Source organism: Dama dama, chromosome 12 (assembly GCF_033118175.1).
Source record: "Dama dama isolate Ldn47 chromosome 12, ASM3311817v1, whole genome shotgun sequence".
Classification (NCBI taxonomy): domain Eukaryota; kingdom Metazoa; phylum Chordata; class Mammalia; order Artiodactyla; family Cervidae; genus Dama; species Dama dama.
Window position 1 is genome coordinate 75,646,451 of NC_083692.1, and position 17,941 is coordinate 75,664,391.

At 38.4% G+C, this 17,941-nt stretch overlaps 2 protein-coding genes across 2 annotated transcripts in view; one reads left to right on the top strand and one right to left on the bottom strand.

Moving 5' to 3' along the window:
• The window catches only part of RPGRIP1 (RPGR interacting protein 1), a 71,271-nt gene extending 62,305 nt beyond the window's left edge, over nt 1–8,966 (top strand). Inside the window, 4 exon segments of the mRNA XM_061157731.1 lie at nt 2,374–2,566; nt 4,822–4,906; nt 7,470–7,600; nt 8,651–8,966. Coding sequence (XP_061013714.1) covers nt 2,374–2,566; nt 4,822–4,906; nt 7,470–7,600; nt 8,651–8,763 — 522 coding nt within the window. The 3' untranslated portion in view covers nt 8,764–8,966.
• A 49-nt stretch (nt 8,967–9,015) lies between these two features.
• The window catches only part of SUPT16H (SPT16 homolog, facilitates chromatin remodeling subunit), a 35,646-nt gene continuing 26,720 nt past the window's right edge, over nt 9,016–17,941 (bottom strand). The window contains exons 23-26 of the mRNA XM_061157732.1: nt 11,818–11,947; nt 11,198–11,327; nt 10,991–11,068; nt 9,016–10,345 (exon numbers count right to left, since the gene is read on the bottom strand). Of these exons, the coding sequence (XP_061013715.1) occupies nt 10,200–10,345; nt 10,991–11,068; nt 11,198–11,327; nt 11,818–11,947 (484 nt within the window). The 3' untranslated portion in view covers nt 9,016–10,199. The remainder of the gene's footprint in view (nt 10,346–10,990; nt 11,069–11,197; nt 11,328–11,817; nt 11,948–17,941) is intronic.

The window sequence follows — 17,941 nt, forward strand, 5'->3', positions numbered from 1 at the left end:
CCTTGGCAACCATGAGTCTGTTCTCTATGTCTGTGAGTCTGTTTCCTAGATAGATTCATTTGTGTCATGTTTTAGATTCCACATATAAGTGATATCATATGGTACATGACTTACTTCACTTAGTATGATAGTCTCTAGTTGCATCCATATAATCCTCACAGGACCCGTGTGAGTCCTTCAACAAGTAATTATGGAGTTACCTGTCTTATTATTTGCCAGGCTCTGTGGCTACAATATGGTAAATAAGATAGACTTAGTCCTTTCCTCTTTGAATCTTGTGTTCTACTGAGTGAAAACAGATATAAATCACTGAACAGATACTTGCTGATTCTAAATACTACAGAGAAAGCAAATTGGGTGATATAATAATAATGGAAAGAGTTGAGTTAAATGAGGTAGTAAGGAAAGAATTCTCTGAGAGGACATTTCAGCTGAAATCTGAAGAATGAGAAGGGAATCCTTGGGGGATAATTACTTCAGGTAGAGGAAATGGCAAATGTAAAGCCCTGAGGTAGCAAAATAGTTTGGTTCATCTTAGGCAGAGGTCTCCACCCTTTTTGGTAGGAAAAACTTGGTTTCGTGGAAAACAATTTTTCCACAGACTGGGGTGGGGGTGGCATAGGGATGATTCAAGCGCAATACATTTATTCTACACTTTAATTCTATTATTATTACATCACCTCCACCTCAAATCACCAGGCTTTAGATCTAGGAGGTTGGGGACCCTTGAGCTAAGGTACTGGAAAGCAAGGGAATGTTATATGTCAGTTTTATCTCAGTAAAGGTGGGTGGGGTGGGGGTGGGGGGGAGGTTCCACTGTAAAATCTCATAGCCAGCCTTTACAAATGAGCCTTGAGAGGAACAAATGTTTGGTGACTGCACCTAGCTTTTGCAGAATTTGCCCTGTGTGCAGACCTTGTTGTTTTTGTTTCTGTACAGCCAAGGTATCTACAATAAAAGAAGGAAAGAGGAAACAACGCTGCAGTAACACCTTTGTTCATGTGTACTATTTTGCTCTTGGTAAATGTCTTTGTGGAATAGATTCCTAGAAGTGGAACTGCTGATTTCAAAAGGAATGTGCTCTTTAAATTTCAATGGATTCTACCACATTATCATCCCCCAAATGATACTAATTTGTACTCTCACTCTGTAATGGCTTTTTTTCCTCACAGTTTTATGAAAACTTTCCCCCCAACATCCTCAATTTAATGGAATGAGAACAACTGTGAGGGAAAGAGTCAAAGTAATTTTTAAAAATTTAGATCTAGTTGACATGGAGAGATAACAAAACAAATTAGTGGTATGTTAGATATTAGGTCTAAAGGGGTTAGCAAAACAGAGTTAGGGTTCTAGAACCTATGGAGCTTACCGTCTATGAAGTGCTGTCCAACAGAATTATAATGTGAGCCACCAATGTAATATAAAGTTTTCTAGTGTCTACATTAAAAGTATAAAAAGAAACAAGTGAAATTAATTTTAATAGTGTATTTTATTTAATCTAATATATCCAAAGAATCATCATTTCCACATGAAATCAATATATAATAATCATTGAGATATCTTATATTCCTTTTTAATGCAAAGTCTTCAAAATTGTGCATGAATTTTACACTTAGAGCATATTTCAATTCAGATTAGCCACATTTCGCGTGCTGAGTAGCCACATGTGGCTGATGGCTATCATGTCATAACTGTGGTGCAGTGTTTTCCAACTGTGAGTTGACATCCTATAGTGGAAAATGAAATAAAAATAAGGGATCCAGCTGGCACTAAAACAAATAAACCAAAAACTGAGATAGAATAGAATACAAAATAATAGTTTGTGTTACATGTAGTAAGAGAGGATGTTAGCCATGGCAGCAAGTCTGAAGCAGAGCTCAAAGCGCTGGAGTGCAGGGTGGTCTGCTCTGTGCCCTGTACTTGGCAGGGTGTCGATGGGAGCCCAGGGAGCACTGGGCGGCCCTTTGCTTTAGTGGCTAAAACAGCCCCTCAATTGGCAGTTCTCTAAGGATCTAACTGCGGGAAAGAGCTGGATTGGTGTTTGTCAAGAAAGTTTAAGAAAACAATCTTTTCTCAGAAAGTTTCTTGATTCTTTCTGTCTGTGGTGATGGCTGAGAAAAGCTGGTCTGGAGAAATGATTTTCTGGACTGGGAGATAGAGGACCTGGATTCTCTTTACCAATTTCCCATAACTAGCAGTGCCAATTCAGCCAAGTGGTCTCTTGGTGCCAGCTTTAGGTGCCTGTAAATTGATTCTCAAGGAGTAGTATGTTAGGTGGAGTGTGCCTGTGATTACAGAGAGTAGTGTGTTCATTAAATGGAATATAAACACTGGCACCACTGACTTATGGGAAATGAATATTTTCCTTGTCAGGGTTCAGAGAAGATGTGCATTGAAATCGTCTCCCTGGCCTTCTACCCAGAGGCTGAAGTGATGTGTGATGAGAACGTGGAACAGGTGTATGTGGAATACAAGTTCTATGATCTGCCCTTGTCAGAGACGGAGACTCCAGTATCCCTGAGGAAACCGAGAGCAGGAGAAGAGATCCACTTCCACTTCAGCAAGGGTGCGGTGTCCCTCGTGATCAGCGGGAGGGGAAGCTGACAGTTGTGTAGCCTGAGGCATCCGAACTGTTCTGGGCTTCTGCTGGGGTGGATCTAACCGCTTTCTTTTATTTATCAAAGTAATGTATGCATATGGTTTAAAAATATCAAATAGGCCTAAAAAGATTTTTGATTAAAATAAAGCAGTCCTTTGCTCCATTCATTCTCTACAAATCACTCCCCCTCACCCCTCTCTGACCCCTTCCTCAGTCCACCACTCCACTTTTCACTTTTTCTGCTATTTCTTCTTTCTTCTGTTATTTAACCCCATGTTTCTGAGAAATGTTTTTTTGTAGTTTCCTGATTCAGTAATTTTAGACATTATCTGTTGACTTCCTATCTAGGCACATAAAATTTGTCTCTCTTACATCACATCCATGTTCTCTTTCTCCCATACAGTTGGATCATAATTTTATTTAATTTTTAAGTAGTTCTAATTGTTTATATTATTGTGACTATGCAAATATTCTTATAGAGCCAAGTTGCACACCATGATATAATTTCTTTCTTATATCATTGTGGTCTCAATTTTTCATTTTCTTTTTTTTTTGTTGTTGTTATACCTGTTGTGATTCTTTCTACATCGTCCAGCAGATTTTTAAATTTTCAAATAAACAGCCTATCATATAATTTATCTTTTTTTTTTTCCTGAAGCTATCTCTTTATCTTCTTGTTCTTCTCCTCTATTATCCCACTGCTGCCCCATTTGGAGAGTTAATTCTCTTTTATTACTGCATTTCTTATCTCCTGGGTCCTATGTCACCCTCTATCTGATTTATTATATTCTAATGGATCATGTTTTTGAGTAGCTTTTAAAGAAAGAGTACATTGGAAGTAAATATTTTGAGACAGTCTTGCATGAAATCTCTATTCATGCAAATCTATTCTCAAATAAATGCACATATTTATTTGATTGATGATTAGACCAAGTATAAAAATCTATGTTGAAAACTTTTTTCATTCAGAATTTCAAAGCTGTTGGTCCGTGATCTTCTAGGTCCAGACCTGGAGTCTAGCTCTTATGTGAAAACTACCTCCTGTCTCCCCAGAAGACTTTAATATTTCCTCTTTATTTTTAGTGTTCTTAAATTTCAGAATCATGTGCATATATTTTCTTTAATTGTTCTGGCCACTCAGTGGGCTCTTTAAATCTGGAAGCTCATGGCTTTTAGTTCTAGGAAACTTGTTTTCCTTTCTCTGATAACTTTGTCCCCTACATTTTCTCATTTTCTTAGTAGAATTTTGGATCTTCCAAATTGATCCTCTAATTTTATCACTTTCCTCCTATAACTCTACCTCCGCTTTTTTCTTTATTTCTCTCTTTTTTTTTGACAGGGGTAGGAGATACTTCCTTCATTTTATCTTCCAGTCATTGACTAGGTTTTTTTTTTTTTTAAATTACTAATAGCTTCTTCTCATTCTTTATTCTTCAACCCCTTATCCCACCCCCGACCTTTAAAAAAAGTGTATCCTATCCCTACATCATAGTTTGGCACATGACCCAAACTCCCATCTTGCTTTCCCATCCCCCTTGTGCCCTTCTTTCATCCTTTCATTTGCCTCATGGTCCTTAATAGCAGCTGCAGAAAGGAAGAATATCTCCAAGATTTCACACAGCCCAGTGGGCAGAACTCCATCATGTGGCCAAACCTAGCTCAACTAGAGACTAGAAAACATAGGCTAATTTATTTGAGGCTGCAACAGTCCTGTGTAAAAAGGAGGAGGAAGAGGGGAATGGATGTTGACTCGGGCACCTTGAGTTGAACCTACCTCAAAACCCAAATTTCTAGGCAGCCGTAAAAAAAAACAAACAAACCAGTTTCCTATAATTCTTCCAGTTGAGGAGTCGGGGGAGCACATTTATCTTGGCCTTTGGCAGAACAGCTTACAACATGGATTTTAAGGCTTCCTTTCTATCAGTACTCGAAGCACTTTCTTAAAGGGCCACATAGTAAATATTTTAGGCTTTGTGGGCCAAACAGCCTTGTCACAACTCTTCAACTCTATCATTATAGTTGGAAAGCCACCACACAGGAAAGAGATGGCTGTGTCCAGTAAAACTTTATTTATGAAAACAAGTAGCTGGCTCCTGGGCGCCCATGCTTGCCAGGTGTCTGGTTTCAATCACTGTTTTGCACATACCATTTATGAAAGTCTTAGTGCCCAAATAGCAACAATATATGATTCTTTTCTTTTCTCCCACTTACCCTTAATACAGTGATAGATCTGGACCCAGTGGAGCAAAAAGAACGGAGGCAGTTTCTGTTCACCATGCTGACTGGACAAGATCCCGAGCAAGGACAGTAAGCATCTGCTCCCTATTTCTAAAGACAGGAGACATCACACAAGAATTCAGGCGTTTAAGTCTGTTGTTGTGCTGATGTGGAGTGTTTTAATAACTTCTTTCACATTAATATTCTCCTAATGAATTTCTCATCAACTTGAGTAATTTATGCTTGTGACTGACTACCTGATAAATTATATAATCTCATAGGATCTCATAGGATTAGTTCATTCTTCACCCATGCCAGCCTCTGATAAGCGCTTTTTTTTTGAGTCAGCAATTGACGTCAACACTCAGTGCCCCCTACAGAAAGGACAAACTGCCTTGACACTCTAGAATAATTTGATTCATTTCTTGCAAACACAGTACCATTGTTAGCTTACCAAATATTATGCCTTTATAATAGCAATTTTATATTTTGAGTTAAAAATGATTTCTCTACAGGAATACTTTGAACTAAAATTTGAGTCTACTCTTAAGTTTTAGGAAAGCCGACTGTCATATTCCTATAATCTGAGGAGCCCTCCTTTTAGAGGTTCCAGATGAAATGCATTGGATACACATAGACTGAAAATTTTCTTGTTGTCTAGCAGAATATTGAAAATCAAATTTATATGGACATCTATTTTTTGTTTGTTTTTGTCAGAGTCTGGCAACCTTACCTCCTTTCCATGTGTGTGAGTAAGAGCTAGTATGGGACTGGTGTTCTAATCTATTACTTTTCTAAAAGCCCAATGAAAGTGAAAGTGAAAGTCGCTCAGTAGTGTCCAACCCTTTATGACCCCATGGACTATACAGTCCATGGAATCCTCCAAGCTAGAATACTGGAGTGGATAGCCTTTCTCTTCTCCAGGGGATCTTCCAAACCCGGGGATCAAACCGAGTTCTCCTGCATTGCAGGCTAATTCTTAACCAGCTTAGCCACAAGGGAAATCCAAGAATACTGGAGTGGGTAGCCTATCCTTCTCCAAGGGATCTTCCTGACCCAGGAATTGAACTGGGGTCTCCTGCATTGTAGGTGGATGCTTTACCAACTGAGCTATCAGGGAAGCCCAGAAAAGCCCATAGTGGATAGAATGTTGCCTTTGTAATCACACAGACTTGGTTTTGAATCTTGACTCTTTCAGTTACTAGCTCTATGATGTTTGAAATAATACTTAACTTGAAGGCTCCAGAGAGGATGCTGCAGAAATAATGTAGTTTCCCTAAGGCACTCGGTATTGCATGCAGCAAGTGGTGATGCAAGTTATCATCTGTTTCCTGGAAAGCTGAGGTGGAGGAGTCAGCATTATCCCTTTGCATTGTTGAAGTTCTTAGTACTGATACAGAAACATAACTACAAATACATATTGCTTAGTAGCCATAAATGCATCACTTTTAGAATTTCTTTTCAGCTTCTCATATTTAAATTTGTGATTTAAAATGCTTGAATTTTTGGTCCTATTCTTGCTCCCATAGGACTATGGGCCACCAATATTTGCTTTTAAAAAGTGAATATGAATATGAAATATCCAGAAGAAGCAAATCCAGAGAGACAGAAAGATTAGTGGTCACGAGAACTGAGGGAGAGAATGGGGAGTGACCGGTTAAGGGTGTAGGTTTCATGGTGGTGAACATGATCTGGAATTAGATCATGGTGATGTTTGTACATTATGGTTATACTAAAAAAAACCCCACTGAATTGTACACTTTATAATGGTTAAAATAGTGAATTTGTGTCATGTAAATTTTACCTAAAAATTTTAATAAGTCTGTTTCTGGAATTCATTCATTCTTTGCTAGACTAATACCGTCAGCCTCCTGTATCTGCAGGTTCCACATCCTGGAGTCAACTAACAATGGATGAAAATATTTGAAAATACAATTCTAGATTTTAGGATGTTCCAAAAAGCAAAATTTAACTTTGCCATGTCCTGGCAACTATTTACTTAACATTTACGTTGCATTTACAACTATTTATAATAGTATTTACACTGTATTAGCTATTATGTCATCTAGAGATGATTTAAATTATATTCTATATGCAAATCCAACAGCATTTTATATAAAGGACTTGAGCATCTGTGGATTTTAGTATCTGAGGTGGGTTCTATAATTGTTAATTGCTCACTGCTTGGGAGGAACTGTTACGATCTTTACCGTATCATCTTCCAAGATTTTACAACTCTTACTTTTTTATATTCACTTTGTAAATTTGTTTCCTTTACTCTGCTCAGGTTTGGTATAAAACTGTTATTTACAAATATAAAAATCTCTTCTAATTTCCATAATCTTGTTTTTTGTGTAATACCTCCACTGCCCATTTCTAATCATTCAGCAAAGCTGTAAACCTTCTTACAAGGAAAGGTATCTCTCAATAGTTTTGAGACAATTTAACCAACTACTTTACCTCGTCTTAGTTCCCTCCAAGCCTGTTGTTATTTAAGTCATACCAATTTCTCATTCTTTGCCATTGCATTCTTATAAGATGGAGGAAGAGTGATTCAGGGAATACAATGTATAATTTATGATTACTTTTATCCCTTTGTTTTAAGCCTAAGTGTATCAGTAGTACTGAGTTAAATGGGTATTTTTTCCTTTAGTTTAAAGTTTACAGTAGTAAGTGATCCTATTGAGGAGGAAACGAAAGAATGTCAAGAAGTAGGCTACGCATATCTGGAACTGTGGCCAATCCTGGTATCAGGAAGAGACATCCTAGAGCAAGATCTAGACAGTGAGTCATACATTTTGGTGCTCCTCAGTTCTATTTATGTCTAAGGGAATAATCCTAATAATGGATATTTTTGACCTTTAATACATAATTACTACATAGTTGATGAGACAATTTGGATGGAAACCCCCCACTGCTGTTTTTCTAAATCGTGTGTCAGTTATGTCTTACCCCATATACCTCTTGGCAACTAGCATCTATTATGAATCTCCTCTAGTATTTGAGACAGGGAGATTTTGAAAAGACCCATTGTTTTAATTTCAAGCAAATTTAAACATCAGCCCTTCTGACCTCCCTTATCCAATCTGTTCTGAAACTGTCTACTATGCAGTTCCCCTAACCCATCCACAATGGTCATCTTTGATTCTAATGTCTTCAGTCCCAACATTAAGTGTTCTGAATCTGTCCCTACCTCCACTGTTGAAACTTCAGAACCCTTTTCTCTTCTGAATTATTGCAATAACCTCATTAACTACCTTCCCTGATTTACTCATGCCCCCTTAGAGTATATTCCCCAGAGTGGAGTCACTTTTTTGGAACCCAAATAAAAAACTGTCATTTCTAATACCTTCAATTAAAATATTTCTTACAAGACAAATGGCCTATTATGATCTAGATCCTGCTTATCAATATAGTTTCATTTCTGCCATCTCTTATAGTTTTTCAAACTTGTTTTCAAATCTTGGCATATGCTGTACATACTTAGAGTATCTTTTACTTTTTGAAGACAAAGGGATTGTCTCCAGAAGGCCTTTCCTGATTCTTCCATTCTGGATGAGGTGCCATGTCTGTGTCCCCAAAGCACACTGAGTTTTCATCCCAGCACCAGCTATACTATATTGTAATGATTGTTTTCCATCATCTTCCATCAGATTGAGTCCCACTAAAATAGGAGGTAGTAACCTTGTGTAGTATCCCCCCAGCATCTAATGTGGAAAATATTTTAGTATTTAATATATATATATATTTTTTTTTTTAGAAAATATTAAGTATTTAAGTGTTTTTCAGTTGAATGATACAGATGTCTGGTGTTTCTTTTTCCTTTCCCAACAGTTGTTAGCCCTGAAGATCAGGCTACCCCCATAGGAAAGCTCAAGGTGTCCCTTCAAGCTGCTGCTGCCCTCCATGCTATTTACAAGGAGATGACTGAAGATTTGTTTTCATGATGGAACAAATGCTAGTCCATTCTAAACCCTGAGGGAACCATAGTAAAAAGCCTCTTATAAAGTAACTTGCTCTACCATGAATTTGGTTTACTGTGATGTCTCAACCTAATCATGAAAGTTCAGCATGATAAAAGTTTCTTTTTGTAATACTAGCTGGATAAAGAGAATTAATCTCTATGTCTTAGCACTTTTCTAGGAGAGAAGCAGGTTTGCTTTTAGGAACTGTCACAGGTGAATTTATAAAACAACAACAACAAAAAAAACCACAGTTTATTTATCTTTTAGTTTTTCCAAAATTGAAAATATCAAGTCCTACTGCTAAGGAGAAAATAAACAAACAAATGAACAAAATCCGAGACCCCTCCCCCCTCTTCTCTTAAAGTCACAGAACACAGAAGGAACTGCAGTGGGACAGGTGGGTGCAGAGAACCAGGAGGGAGAGGATGGCAAGATAAACTCCCCCAATACTTAAAAAGCTGTTCAACAGAAACTGTGATAAATACAGGACAATGCAAGACAAGTAAAAACAAGGAGCAGCAGTGACGAGAGGCTGTGTTGTAGATGTGGCCTCCCTTCCTCTTCTCTTTTCTCATCAGGGTATTCTAGGCCCAAGGCATGACTTGCCCCTTCCAGATCTAAATGTTGACCCCTTTGAGCCTCCTTCTAGATTTCACTAGAAGCAGTACATGAGGCACAGCCATTCTTTCCTCATACATCAGAAAAGAAACAATGGTAATTTTGCTTCCACCATTGTACCATGTGTGAATTTGTAAGGAAGATGACACCGAGCCAGGGAGTATCACTGCTTCTTATGTCTTCCAAGGCAGCAGAAATACCTCAGAATCTACCCGAGGCAAGAAAGCAGGAAAACTCAGACGGAGATACCAGCCCGATCAGCCTATCTCACGTTGTATCACTTACACCATTAGCAAATTCCAAGAACCTTTTCTTGAGTACTGCAAAGATGTATCTTAAAGAGATGTGAGGAAGGTCATGGCAGGAGGGTAGGATGGAGGACTGAATCTGCTGGTCAAGAGCCATGGTACAGGCAGGCAAAGATCACCGTGTACCAATGTCTTGGAAATATAGCTTTGAGACATCAAAGAATAAGATGTCAGAAGCCAACAATGTCCTGGCAGAAGGTGACAGGAAGAGAGAGGAATGAAACGGTATTTATTAACAGCGGAAGCCTCTGCCCATCTTCAAGAACACCTCCTCCCTTGCCATCTGGATGGGGCCATTGGCACGTGTCCTGGTGGGCCTGGAATTCCCCGAGTAGCTTGGTCCACACAAATGGCCCCCTAAACCCATACACAAATGGCAAAACTTCAAAAGAAAAAAAAAAAAAAAAAAAGGAAAAATACAGTTTCTATGTCATGTAAAATTTTCAGGGATTGGCTGTAGGAAGAATGGAGCTGAGGGCCAAAGTTCTGAAATTACTTCCTCTTTTTCTTGGGAGGCGCAGAGCTGTGTCTGGAACCTCGGTTAGAGCCTCGGCCTGAACTGTGCACAGATGCCTTCCTCTTCCGGCTCATACTTCGACTCTGTTCTTCTTCTTCCTCATAGCGGCTTTCACGGTCGGCTAAACAGAAGAACGAGGCACTGGTTAGCTAGATGTTAGCTTTAGGTATCTAACGCTGTTGTACACAGCATGAAGTAATGCAGAGAACATACTTTGGAGTCAGACTTAACTTTTAATCTTTCCTCAGTTGCTTATTAGTTGTATGATCTTGGGCAAGTACTTAACCTTTCTGAGCCTTGATTTACTTATAAAATGGAAAACTGTTTTAGGCTTAAAGGTAATCTATGCAAAGGACCTATCACTATGCTTGGGCTATACAGTACAGTAGTATTTAACTTATATTTGGTATTTGGTTTCAGAGTAGTTAAAACTAGTACTACAAAAACATTCTTAACCTGGAAGAGGGCCATAAAGCTAGACTACTATCTGACTTAGATTTGGAAACTGAACAGCCTAATTTTGGAGTTGGCCAAGACTATCCTGGCTAAGGACCCACTGGGGGGGTTGAGTAGATGAAAAAAGCCTCCAAGTCAGCAGAATCATTCCCCCTGGAGAGTACGGATGCACACCAGACCTCATTTGCTCTTCTGGTCAATGAAGCTGTAGCTGTGACTCCACATCAGTTTTACACTTATGTTACTTTTATCAGGCAAATAATCTCTCAAAATACTGAAATTTGTGCCTCAAAAAATAAAAAAAATTTACCTTTTCGGGCTTCTTCCTCCAGTTCGTCCCAATCCTTTCCACTCTCTTCTTCACTGCCCAATGATTCCTTGGAATAATCTGGAATAATATTAAGCATGATTTACTAGACTGGAAACGGAATGGAATGATAAAATTATTCCCTTCAAAAGCCTGTAGAAATTGCCGAAGGTTAGGAAGTCATGAACACTTGTCCCTATGAAGACTCACCTGATTCTTCAGCTTCTGATGAATAATCTTCATCACTGTCCTCCTCCTCTTCTTCATAGTCTTCCTCTGAAGGATTAAAAGTCTCATCTTCGATTTCAGACTCGGAATCCCCTTCCTCAGCATCACTCCCCTAGTGAGATGGAGCACAATACTAAATACTGGGTGTTTTTTTTTTTTTAATTTACTTCATTAATAAGCTAATGAATTAATTCAATCCACTGAGTGCACCAGCATTATTTCTATTTTATATGAAAAATGAAATAAAAAATACCTAAACCTCTGAGTAACACAAGAGATAGAAAGACTTAATTAAAATTACTAGTAAGATATAATAATTAGACAAATTTTGCAAGACGATTTGAAGTATTTTCTCTGAACACTAAGAAATTCATTCAAACAGTAGTTTTTGTAATTTCAAAGAAACCTTGTGAGTGGCTACCAATGCCCAATTAATTTATCATTTGCCTGTAAAACTAACTTGAAGAAACAATACCAAGTTATGCTCAGAACTTCTCCCATTTGATTGTTCCCTTATGTACTATTCATATGGCATTCTCCTAACCGCCCAAATGATAATGGGCAACACTATGCACCAGAAAAGAAACCCCACACTCACGCACCTCACCCTCAGGTTCCAGGAAAGACCAGCCACCTTGTTCAAAGAAGCCCTCAGGGTCATCAACAATGGTCTTCATAATTTTAGTCCAGTTGAGGGACTGTACGCCTTCTGTGTATTTTAGGTCACAGGAACTAAGAAAAATAACATTATGAAGTAAAAAAATCAATCCTCCATACTCGGCTTTTGGGTTTTTTTTTTTTTTTGTTTGCCATGCCAAAAGAGCAAAAGAGCAGAGTCTTAACCACTGGACCGCCAGGGAAACCCCACTTCTGTACTTTGTGAGAACATCCAGTGTCACTGGTCATTACTTAGCATCTCGGAAGAACAGATACCCTTTTCATATGTGACAGCAGGTACTCTTTGCACTATCCCACCAGAACATACCCCAAAACAGCTGATATCTGGGCTCCCAGAGCATTAGCCCTCACGACAGAACCCCATTTTTAAAAAAAAAAATACTTAACGTGCCTTGTGTTAAGAAATGTTCAAATGACATTTATCCACTTCTGTTGAGGTGAACAATCAATATGGGTGGGGAAAAAAAAGAAAACTAGAACACAGTAATGTAAGGGTCATAGAAAGAAACTGTTAGCACAAAACCTGAGTGTGTGCTCAGTCACTCAGTCGTGTTCGCCTCTTTGCAACCCCATGGACTGTAGCCCGCCAGGTTCCTCTGTCTAAGCGGATTCTCCAGGCAGGAATACTGGAGTGGGTTGCCATGCCCTCCTCTAGGGGATTTTCCCAACCCAGGGGTCAAACCCAGGTCTCCCACGTAGCAGGCAAATTCTTTACCATCTGCGCCACCAGGGAAGCCATAAAACCTGAGATTCCAGCATAAATCCATTATGGACACAATCATATACACTGAAGCTTTTGCTTCTAGCTATGATGGAAGTGACAAGGATTAGATTTACCTCTTCACCCAAACAACCAGAAAACTGAACAAAGTATGGAACAACAGTTTTCAAACACTGGATAATAAGCAGCACTAGACTAAAATCCCTATGGAACGTCACAATGGAATGAACAGCAACAGGAATGGTTAAATATGTAAGTAAGACTTTCTCCTTCTCATTTTGTAAATTAAGGAATAGCTGTTTTGAAGCTAAAATAATGACAATTGTGGAATTCATAGCATATTAAAAGCAAAATGTATGGTAATAATAGCAGAAAGGATAGAAGAAAAGAAATGAAAGCATAAGAACCTTCTAACAGACATGGTATATTATCTGAACGCAGACTCTGACAAGTTAGAGGTGTAGCTAATCAGCAAACTAGGAAGATGATTGTAAAGATTCATAAAATTAAAAGCAGGCATAAATAGGAGAAAAGCTTATCTTTGACAAAGGAGGCAGAAATATACAATGGAGAAAAGACAATCTCTAACAAGTGGTGCTGGGAAAACTGGTCAACCACCTGTAAAAGAATGAAACTAGAACACTTTCTAACACTATACACAAAAGTAAATTCAAAATGTAAAGATCTAAACATAAGACCAGAAACTAAAACTTCTAGAGGAAAACATAGGCAGAACACTCTCTGACATAAATCACAGTAAGATCCTCTATGACCCACCTCCCAGAGTAACGAAGATAAAAGCAAAAATAAACAAATGGGACCTAATTAAACCTAAAAGCTTTTGCACATGAAGGAAACTATAAGCAAGGTGAAAAGACAGCCTTCAGAATGGGAGGAAATAATAGCAAATGAAACAACCAACAAAGAATTAATCTCCAAAATATAGAAGCAGCTCAATACCAGAAAAATAAACAACCCAATCAAAAAATGAACCAAAGAACTAAACAGACATTTCTCCAAAGAAGACATACAGATGGCTAACAAACACATGAAAAGATACCCAACATCACTCATTATCAGAGAAATGCAAATCAAAACCACGATGAGGTACCATCTCATGCTGATTGGAATAGCTGCCATTAAAAACTCTACAAATGAAAAAAAGTCTGCAAACGATAAAGGCTGGAGAGGGTGTGGAGGAAAGGGAACCCTCTTACACTGTTGGTGCGAATGAAAACTAGTACAGCGACTATGGAGAACAGTGTGGAGATTCCTTAAAAAAATGGAAACAGCACTGCCATATGACCCAGCAATACCACTGCTGGGCATACACACTGAGGAAACCAGAACTGAAAGAGACACGTGTACCCCAATGTTCATCGCAGCACTGTTTATAATAGCCAGGACATGGAAGCAACCTAGATGTTCACTGGCAGACGAATGGATAAGAAAGCTCTGGTACATATTCACAATGGAATATTACTCAGCTATTAAAAAGAACGCATCTGAGTCAGTTCTAATGAGGTGAATGAAACTGGAGCCTATTATACAGAGTGAAGTAAGTCAGAAAGAAGAACACCAATACAGTATATTAACACATATATATGGCATTTAGAAAGATAGTAATGACAACCCTATATGCAAGACAGCAAAAGAGACAGATTAAAAGGTAGACATTCTCGGAATGGATTAAAAAAAAAAGCCAAGGCATGAAAGCAACCTCACTGTCCACCAGCAGAGAAACAGATAAAGAAAATGTGGTACATATACACAATGGAATACTACTCAGCCATTAAAAAGAATGAAATAATGCTATCTGCAGCAACATGGATGCAACCAGAGATTGTCATACTGAGTGAAGCAAGTCAGAGAAAGAAATAACATATGACATCCCTTTATATGTGGAATCTAAAAAGACATGATACAGATAATGTACAAAACAGACGCACAGACTTAAGAGAACAAACTTATTATGGCTGCCGGGGGGAAGAGATAGTTAGGGAGTTTGGGATAGACATGTATATACATTGCTGTATTTAAAATGGATAACCAACAAGCACCTACTATATGGCGCATGGAATTATGCCCAATGTTCTATGGCAGCCTACCTGGGAAGGGCGTTGGAGGCAGAATGGATACATGTATATATATGGCTGAACCCCTCTGCTGTTCACCTGAGCTACTACAGCACTGTAAATTGGCTACACCCTAATACAAAATAAAAAATTAATAAAGCTAGAAGTCTATAATAATATCACACTATGTAGATTTCAAAACAAGGACTATTACCAGAAATAAGGACATTTCATAATGATGGAGAATAAAATTCAATAAAAATTGATAAACCTCTAGACAGACTGACCAACAAAAAGAGGAAACTATCAATATCAGTAATGAAAGGGGTAAAAGTATTGCACAAATACCAGAGTCGACAGCTTTGCAAAATAAACCAGTTCGTTGAAAGATACAAGTTTAATTTATGTAGAAGAGTCAAAATAATAATAGCCAACTTTGAAAAGGAACAAAATGGGAGGACTTAACTACCTGATTTCAAGATTCATTATAAAGCTACAATATTCACTACAGGATCAGTAAGAACACACATAAACCAATGGAACAGAAAACACTATCCAGAAATACAGCCTCTCCTACACATTCTTTTTTTAAACAAACATGCCAAGTAATTCAATGAGTAAGGGATAATCTTTTCAACAAATGATAACTAGAATAACTGGCTTCATATACACAAAGTACAAACCTTCATCCTTACACCACAGTAAAAAAAATTAACTCAAAGTGGATCACAGATATAAGACCTAAACCAATGGAACTCTAGAAAATAGATACTATTGGAAAAAAATATATGCAAAATGTATTTGATGAAGGACTTTATTTAGCCTAAAAAATTCTTAAAATTCAGTAGTAAAGCAATCTGATGCTTAACATGGGCAAAAAACATGAATATACTTCATCAAAGTATAGAATGACACACACATATGAAAAAATGCTCAAAAGCATCGCTAATCTTGGAAATGCAAACTGAAACCACAATGGGAAAGCCACCCACCACGATGGCCAATAATGAAAAGACTGATAACACCAGTGTTGGTGAGGATGTGGAGCAACTACAATTCTCACAGACTGCAGGTTTTCCAGCCACACTGGCAAAGGATTTGGTAGTTTCTTATAAAGCTAAACATACACTTAACCATAAACCATATGACACAGCAATCCCACTCTTAGGTCATTTATCCAAGAGATATGAAAATGTATGTACATACAAAGACCTGTACATCGTGTTTTATAGCAGCTATTCCTAAGAGTCCCCAAAGGGAAACAATCCTAATGTCTATTAAGTGGTAGATGGGTAAAAAGAGGTCTGCTTTATTTGGGGGTACTCCTCTGTAATAAAAAGGAGTATGCTAATGATGTGTTACAACAACTTGAGTAAATTTCAAAAGCATTATGCCAAGTGAAAGATAAAAAAGAATCAAAACACTACATACTTGAATAATTCCATTTATGTGAAATTCTAGATGAAGCGAACTGTACAGTGACAGAAACCAGTGACAAGGTTGAAGGGAGAGGATTGACTCTAAAAGGGTAGGAGTACTTTGGGGAGTAAAGGAAACGTTCCATATCTCCATTATGATGGTAGATACGAGACTTATATACATTTGTTAGAATTCATCCAATCATATACTTAAATTGATGAATTTTATTACATGTAAATTGTACCTCAATAAAGAGGATTTTAAAAAATCATACAGGGGCTTCCCTGGTGGCTCAGTGGTAAAGAATCTGCCTGCCAATGCAGGAGACACAGGTTCAATCCCTCATCCAGGAAGATCCCACATGCTGGGGACCAAGTAAGCCCATGCACCACAACTACTGGGCCTGTACTCTAGAGCATGGGAGCCACAACTGAGCTCAGGTGCTGCAGCTACTGAAGCATGGGCGGGCTCCGGAATAAGAGAAGCAACCACAGTGAGAAGGCTGCACACCTCAACTAGAGTAGTCTCCACACTCAAACTAGAGAAAAACCTGTGCAGTAACGAAGACCTAGCACAGCCAGAAATAGTCACACAAATCTATAAATATATTTGGTACCATATTACTTACCTGCAAATGTTTTCCAGGAAAATCCTCATGGAAACTATCAAGTTGGATCTTTCTCACAGGCTATTTTTAAGCTCTCTCAATCATTTCTTAAGAGAAGTTTTGTATTTGCAGTACCGCCCCCTAGAGATAACTGGAAGGAGGAAGCAAGGCAGAGCAGACTACACTCATGGCCACACATGCCTCACCCTTTTCCTACGAAGTGACATCTCCCTTTTTATTGGGGTTCTGACATGTCTATGAGAAATTCTTTTTAGCTAAAGTGTAAGTATGTGAAAGTTAAAAGCTAAAATAAACATATATTTATCCCATATTTTAGTAAAAATAAGAGAACCAGTAAGAAATTTTATATATCCATCAAGTAGTCAAAAAAGATCTTAGACTCTAATTTTCAGTGGCTCTAGTGGTAAAGAACCCACCTGCCAATGCAGGAGACCTAAGAGACACAGGTTCGATTCCCGGGTTGGGATGATCCCCTGGAGGAGGGCATGGCAACCCATTTCAGTATTCTTGCCTGGATAATCCCATGAACAGAGGGGCCTGGCGGGCTATTAGTCCATAGGGTTGCAGAGTCAGACATGACTGAAGTGACTCAGCATGAACGCACAGCCAGTGAAGATAAACCAGGGGCTAAAGCCACCCTTTGGCAGTCAATGACTTAAGCAGAGAGTGGTTGTTCAATTAATACTAGTTCATTTGAAACTTAGTTGATCAACAACAGAGTTAAGCACATGCAAGGTCACATGCAGCCTCTTCTGTATCATGTGAACTTTCTGAGTACTCTCCATTTAAAGGTGGCAGTCTTAAGAAGACTTAAGACTCTTAGTCCAGAGCAGAGTTAGGAGGAAAGCCCAGAGATCTTGCCCTTAATTCAGTGATTCTAACCCAGTGCAGAAAGTGAAGAAGAAATAAAGAGCCTCTTGATGAAAGTGAAAGAGGAGAGTGAAAAAGTTGGCTTAAAACTTAACATTCAGAAAACTAAGATCATGGCATCTGGTCCCATCACTTCATGGCAAATACATGGGGAAACAATGGAAACAGTGACAGACTTTGTTTTCTTGGGCGCCAAAATCACTGCAGATGGTGACTGCAGCCATGAAATTAGAAGATGCTTGCTCCCTGGAAGAAAAGCTATGACGAACCTAGACAGCATATTAAAAAGCAGAGACATTACTTTGTCAACAAAGGTCTGTATAGTCAAAGCTATG